We start from the raw sequence: 6,991 nt of genomic DNA on the forward strand, positions 1-6,991 counted from the left end.
CATGTTTATGGTAACCTCTGAAACAGTGCGTGATGCCAGTTGTCTTTATAAACGTTTTAACCACCTCAAAAAAAGGTCACATTCATTCATTCAGATCAGAGTTTCTTCCAGGCATCTCTTCGGGGGGGGGGGGACTTTGCCCCCCCCCCCCCCCGAATTTTTTTTACCGCCCCCCCCCCCCCGAACGAAATGAAATTTATATAATTTATTTAGAAAATATATACTTATAACAGTGTCCGCCCCCCCCCCCCCGAAGAAAGTCTACCGCCCCCCCCCCCCCGATAATTTCAAGTGCCCCCCCCCCCCCCCCAGAGAAAAAAGTCTGGAAGAAACACTGATTCAGATGTAGGGGAAAATAGATCAATTTTGATTACAATTAGATTATTTAAAAAAAAAAGAGCCATTAAAAAATCTGCCGCACTGTAATTTCGCCAAAATATTGAGTTTTAGTCACGGCTTATTTATTAGGATGTAGGAGCGTACGACTGCTAACCCGAAAGTCTCAAGTTTGGATCCAGGGCTCGAGTTTGCAGGATATCTTAAATCTACCCCGCTATGATGATGCTCTGACTCAAGGCCGAGAAAGTAAAGGCGGCCTGGCATAGTGCTGACCACACAATCCTTTTAAATGCCGAGGTCACTGAAACCGGTCTTGGTGCACGGTTTGGCGATACGGTAGGCTGCTTGGTCTAATCTGGATGAGCTTGCCAAGTAAAAAATTATTACTAGATGGCTTCCCTTACTTCAAGGAAGTGACGTTAATTTGACCTACTTAGCAAATATCAACATGGCCTTATCGAGGGTGACTGTGCGAGTGCGGTACAAGCCAGTGTTGTAGCTTTACTACGACTTGGTAATTATTGTTTGCTGGCTTGTATTCAAATACATTCTCAATGTTGATTGCATTGTGGTGGATGTGTAAAACACTTCTAGAGGAAGTAAGTTAACATGTATTTGTTTATGTCTAAATTGGATCATACATGGCGGAAGGAGGGATAACACAAGAACAAGGCCTACGTGACGAGGTGAATGTATGCCAGTTGTGTGGGGCACTTGAAAATCTTTCGCTGTGTGGGGGTTGCAGGGGTACTTGGTACTGTTGTAAAGATCACCAAAGACAGGACTGGAAAGTTCATAAACAGTCATGCGCAAAAAATAAATCTGGAATTATATCAAAATCGCAGCATCAAAATGCTGTAACTTTATCTGCAAAACAAGGTATGCTAAACTACAGTTCAAACGAGGTCAACTCTTTCAGTGATAACGTTAACAATAGTTCAGAACCTGTCTCCCCTTCGAAGGTGAACTTGGACGATTCCAGCACTCTATCAACCCTTACTTCATTCGAAAACACAGCGGCAGGTGAGGGAATAGTAGTGTCTGTCAACACAACCCAGCCCACCAACTCGACCACTGGACCTGAAGAAGGAAACAATGTTGATGATAGGCTTAACTGTGGACGTGATCCCAGCCAGGTCGAAAAATCAAACAGTCCACTAGGGAAACACAGCCGTGCTAAAAGTTCAAAACACAAATATAAATATGAGCAGCAAGGGAATTTGCCTACAATATCTGAAGATGGTCCTCCACCAGAGAGATACTATCTAGACTACACCACTCACAGAATTAATCTTCCACCTTCAGCAAAGGCTGCTTCTCCTAGTCACACGCAGGCCTCAGCCATGGGTCAGGGAGACAGAAGCCTTTCAGCTTTGCAAAGCAAGGAGCAGTATCTTTCCATTTTGAGGTCTCGGTTTAAAGTGTTAGCCAAATATGTTGTGGATTGCTTAACAAAGTATGGCATATGTGTGATTGACAAATTTCTTGGTGAAGTAACAGGACATGAAATATTGAAAGAAGTTTTGCAACTAAGTTCAGCTGGAGTTCTGAAGCAAGGGCAATTAGTCCATGGCCCTACATCTTCTTCTAGCAACAAGTACATTCGGGGTGATATGATTACATGGGTGGATGGCACAGAGCCTCGCTCAGAAAATATCCATTTCCTTATTTCTTGCATGGATGCTGTTATGCTTCAGTGTGCTAGCAAATTAGAAAATTATACCATCAATGAAAGGACTAAGGTATGTGTGACTTTTATTATTATTATTAATACATAATCACATTAGAATCATAAAATTAAGACAGGTATTACTAAAGTTAGGCTATAATTTGTCATTATAAACCTTCTTAAAACTTTAGATAGCTACATTATTATATTTTAACCATTTCATTTTCACACTAATGCTATTGTTCTATAAAATTTACTACTTATATTTGCTAAGAAAGCTAGCTCTTTTTTAACAACTTTTTTTAACTTACATCATTCAATCATTGCCTTTTGCACTTTTTAAAGATTTGTTAAATTTTTTTAACATTAACCTTAAAGACCTACTTAGTTTAACTAATCATTCTTCAATTCTACATTGTCAAAACTATTAAGTGTATTGATCATTAGCCTAATAGTATTTGAAACAAATGAATTAAAATGAACTTTTTTTTCAGGCAATGGTTGCATGTTACCCAGGGAGAAAGACAAGATATGTCAGACATGTTGACAATCCAAATGGTGATGGTCGTTGTATCACCTGCATTTACTACCTCAATGAAAACTGGGATGTTAGGGTAAGCTTTACATTTTTAAACTGGGATGTTAGTGTAGGCTTTACATTTTTTTAAAATGGAATATTAACATACACTTTACTTTACATTTTATCTATTAATACTTAAGTTTTTTGCCATGGTACAAATATATTCTGTAAAAAAAAATTCTTGGGTTTTAGTTCATTCAAAGTTAAAGTCTAAAACTTAGGCCTAAATATATTTTTGAATTTTTTTTTTTAAATGTTACATTAGTTATTCAAGTAAAACTTGAATTTAATTTTCAGCAAATATTAATTTTAAAGTTCAAAACTTTGAAACTTTAAAATTTTGGAGCTAAAAATAATTTTATCTGCAAGTTTACTGCATCTCTGGTTTACCAGATCTTGTTTGTTAGCTGATAAGACCAGCAGAGTTAGGCTCTCGTTTAGGCTAGCACTTAATTATCTATACCAAGTGCACTCAAGATATTTCTAAAGCTGGTACTTAACAAACAACAGCCAACACATTATACCAATGTTTGTGGCTTTGTCCATTTTATATTTAACACTGTGAGTGTGAAGTAAACATTTTAAGGTTCAGGTGAAAAATGTTTTATGAATCTTAAATCTGTTTTAATTAAAGGGCCCCACATGAGGATATTAACCTTAAGAATGTCAACCTCAAATTTATAAATAAAACCTCTATCCTGTTTTTTTTTCCACTTTTCAGCAACATGGAGGATTACTTAGGATTTATCCTGAAGGCACAGACAGGGTTGCCAATATAGAACCCAAGTTTGACAGACTTTTATTTTTCTGGTCTGACAGAAGGAATCCTCATGAGGTTGAACAAGCTTTTAGAGAAAGGTAACAAAAAACTTTGTTTTTTAATCAAGATTTAATTGCGTGTACATGATCTTAACAAAGTAAGCGTTATTCTACTATTAGCTTTATTAGGACATAAGATTTTTTATTCAACAGCTTAATAAATACATTTAAAAAATTTCATTCATTCAGTGAAAGTTGTTTTAAACTATTTTTCCACAAGTGCTATCTTGTAAATAAAAACTTTCCCTTTTCAAACCCGATGGTCCATGGGGCAAGTCAGCAAGTGAAATATAGCTCACCTGTTTCTGTGACTTCTGAATATAAAGGAATAGTGTGGTCAGTACCTAGTTGCCTTTACTTTCCCTAACGTGAGTCAGGTACCCATCTGAGCTTGGTTCACTTGTAGACATTCTATGGACCTGAACTTGGATTTGAACTTGAGACTTTCGAGTTAGCAGTTGTATGCTCTACCATTTAACCACACAGTACTACTAATAAGTAGTTTAAACTCATAAACTTAATCTTTTGTCATTTGCTCATAGATATGCAATAACAGTTTGGTATTATGATGCTGAGGAAAGAGCTCAAGCCTTAAAGAAATTTAAAGGTAATTTGAAATTACTTGTTACATTATCCATAAGGAGTTTTCTTATCTTGTAATTGTAGATTTATTTACTTCTACTTCTTCATTAATCAGTGTTAAAGAATTAAATAAAATTTTCTCTCTTCAGGCGTGTCAGATTCAACAAATATCAAACCCCAGGCTGTTCCTCTAATCAATGGAGAAAATCAAGGATTACAGTGATATAAAATGTCTTTCATTTATGAGTTGGACATGGTGCGGATGACTGTTTAACGTGATTAAACCAGTGACTTACAAACATTTGACCAAAGACTACCTTCATACTTTCAAACATTGCGATGGAAAAAATCTGATTAATTCTCAAGTCATATAATTGTCTCATAAAAATCAAAGCTAGAAATTTTTTTTGGATTGTGAAGACACCACTCCTTTAGGAAATAAAATATTCCTTCAAATAAAATATTGTGGAACATTTATGTGACAAATGGTTTTCTTATAGCAGGCATTATTATCTGTATTTTGAATTGGAAGCATTAACTGGCTTATGCAAATAAAGGATTTTCATCATTGTGTTGGTGTGGTAGATCAGGTAAGATGAACTGATGCATGAACTAGAATTCTATTCCTGGTGTGGTTGTGAATCAGAGCTGGTTCAATGCTAAGATTAAGTAATTTATTTTTTTTTGTTTTCTAATTATATTTCAATTTTGTGGTGGACATTTCAAAGTGGCTTGATGTACATAAATATCCGTTAAAGCTTTTAGTTTCATGAAAAAGAAAATTAACAAACTATTTTGAAAATGCATATCTGTTAATTTTATTCTGTTTACATGTTCTGCTTTTTAAAGTGATAAAATAAGATTAAATGAAAAAAAAATGTCTGTGATTGCAAGGGGTGCTGTGTTTTGTGATTGAGTAATTGAGCTATTACTAAGACAGTTAATTTTACATAAAGTCCAAAAGTAATGCAGGTGCAAGTGATATATCATATCTCAAGTGACTAGAAAACTAGTTGCATTCAGTGCCAAATGTTATATGATTGTCTGCTTGAGTAGCCACAAGAAAGTAGTTGAGCAGTTTTCTAACTTAGTCATCTATCAATGACATTTAAGTTTTGTATAGCTTTTATACTGTACAAAATACTTCTTTGTTTCATAAATTAATAATGGTTTCTTTAAGATCTTTGAGTTATAAATTTCTGAACAGCTTTAATTCCATACTGGTGTATATTTTTGGTAACTTAAAGTTTCTTCTCTATGGTGCCATAACTATTTTTTTTGTAAAACTAATTTTTTTTTTTTAAAAGGTTTCAGCAAATCAATTAGCTCTATAGTCCAATCAACAGATTTAATGTCAAGTTACAAATCATGAGCTCAAAATAGACATAATTTTGTTGTCATCATTATAAAAAAATCTCTAGTCTTTTTCATTGTAATTTAATGTAAATATTTAATTGTTAATTACTTTTTATAAAAACTTCATGCTGTATTTTGTATTTTTCCCTTTTTGTATCAATCAGATTAAATGTAGATCTCTATCTGAACAGTATCTACTGATACAATTTTTATACTAATTAACAAAAATTGTATGAGAATACTAAAATAGCTATACAACTTCTTGAAACGTTTTAAATAAAAAAATTCATTGAATTAGTGTTTTAGACAGAAATAATGGTAGGATTTAACACAGCTAGCTATCTGTTCCTTATTCTGAGATAAATCTGTTGCTATAATAGTAGCTGAAGTGGGTTGTAGTGAAAAGTAATTGAGTGTACATTCCTTTCAAGGTTATGCATGCAGGCCTTAGAAATGCCTTGAATTCAGCTTGCTTCACATGTCTTTGTAAACTATGTCCATAAAATTATATCATTATCCCAGTGAAGTTTAATGTATGGATGAGGTAAATCTACCAATATTTGTGTCTATTCAGAGTGGCTTAAAAAAAAATCTCAAAGTATTTTAAATTATTTCAAGATGCAATTATTTCAAGTTAAAGACTTCAGTGTGACATAAAATGCAAGAATATGGTAAACATCAGAATTAAATGTTAATACAATATCAGCATACAACCTTTCATAAAAAATTTTTTAGTCTAACTACCTCAGTTTAGCTTTTTTTTTTTATTCTGTAAATTAAAAAGAAAAAAAGGGTGAAGTTAATAATTATAACTTTTCTTATGTTTTTCCCATGTGAGTTCAAAAATCAAACTTTTTGTTATGAAATAGGTTTAATCTAATATTTGATAATTTTCTAAATCAAGTTATTTGATCTTTTAAGCCTGTATTCTATTTTTGCATATTTTCTGTGCATCTGACTATGATAATTATCATAATATATGCAGATTGTGTGAGCTTAGGTGGAGTTTGAAAGCCTTATGAAAATCATAATCTGTTCTACTGCTGATTATTTCCATGCACATAAACTAAAAATAGAAATTATAAAAAAAATAATTAATTACTTTACTGTTAATCTATGTTCATATTGCCACATCAATGTTTTTTTTTAAAGTTCATTGATTAAAGATGTTTATAAATTAATCATGTTTTAAATCAGATTTTTAAATTAAGAAAATGTTCTGTTACTTATCTCAATTAACAGTATCTGTATAAAAGTTAGGGCCATTTATAAATGTAACGTGTTGGGGGGTGGGGGAATGTATTGTACAAGACTGTTTACTTTGATCCCAAGAAGTATCAAGGGGGGGCATTGTGTATTTATAATCTTTTTTTAAAAGCTGCATTCTCAGCTACTGAATATATGATGCTGTCTGGTATATCCAGTGTTAAGTTATACAACGGTCCTCAAGCTAATGGACATGACATCAAGCTTTAAACTTCAGAGATCACAACACAGCCCTAGGCTCAACTCCACCTTTCCCCCCAACTTTACATAATAAATGGGTTAACCATGCCGTTAAATCACATAACCTTGATACTAGCGTGTAAACACAAGCGGGGCGGTGTGCAGTAGTAATGATAAGATAGGGTGTTCAAACAACTCTT

The 6,991-nt window shown here is 33.5% G+C and overlaps 1 protein-coding gene across 1 annotated transcript; it reads left to right on the top strand.

Annotated features, from left to right (window-relative positions):
* Positions 1–762: 762 nt before the first annotated feature.
* LOC131952640 (egl nine homolog 1) lies at positions 763–6,526 on the top strand. The gene is made up of 5 exons (XM_059315385.1): positions 763–2,081; positions 2,503–2,622; positions 3,310–3,446; positions 3,950–4,014; positions 4,139–6,526. Exons 1-5 carry the CDS (start codon positions 981–983, stop codon positions 4,210–4,212), a joined length of 1,497 nt encoding a protein of 498 aa, XP_059171368.1. The 5' UTR covers positions 763–980; the 3' UTR covers positions 4,213–6,526.
* Positions 6,527–6,991: the final 465 nt, after the last annotated feature.

Source organism: Physella acuta, unplaced genomic scaffold (assembly GCF_028476545.2).
Source record: "Physella acuta isolate Inbredline_101_S28 unplaced genomic scaffold, ASM2847654v3 ptg000883l, whole genome shotgun sequence".
Taxonomy (NCBI): Eukaryota; Metazoa; Mollusca; class Gastropoda; family Physidae; genus Physella; species Physella acuta.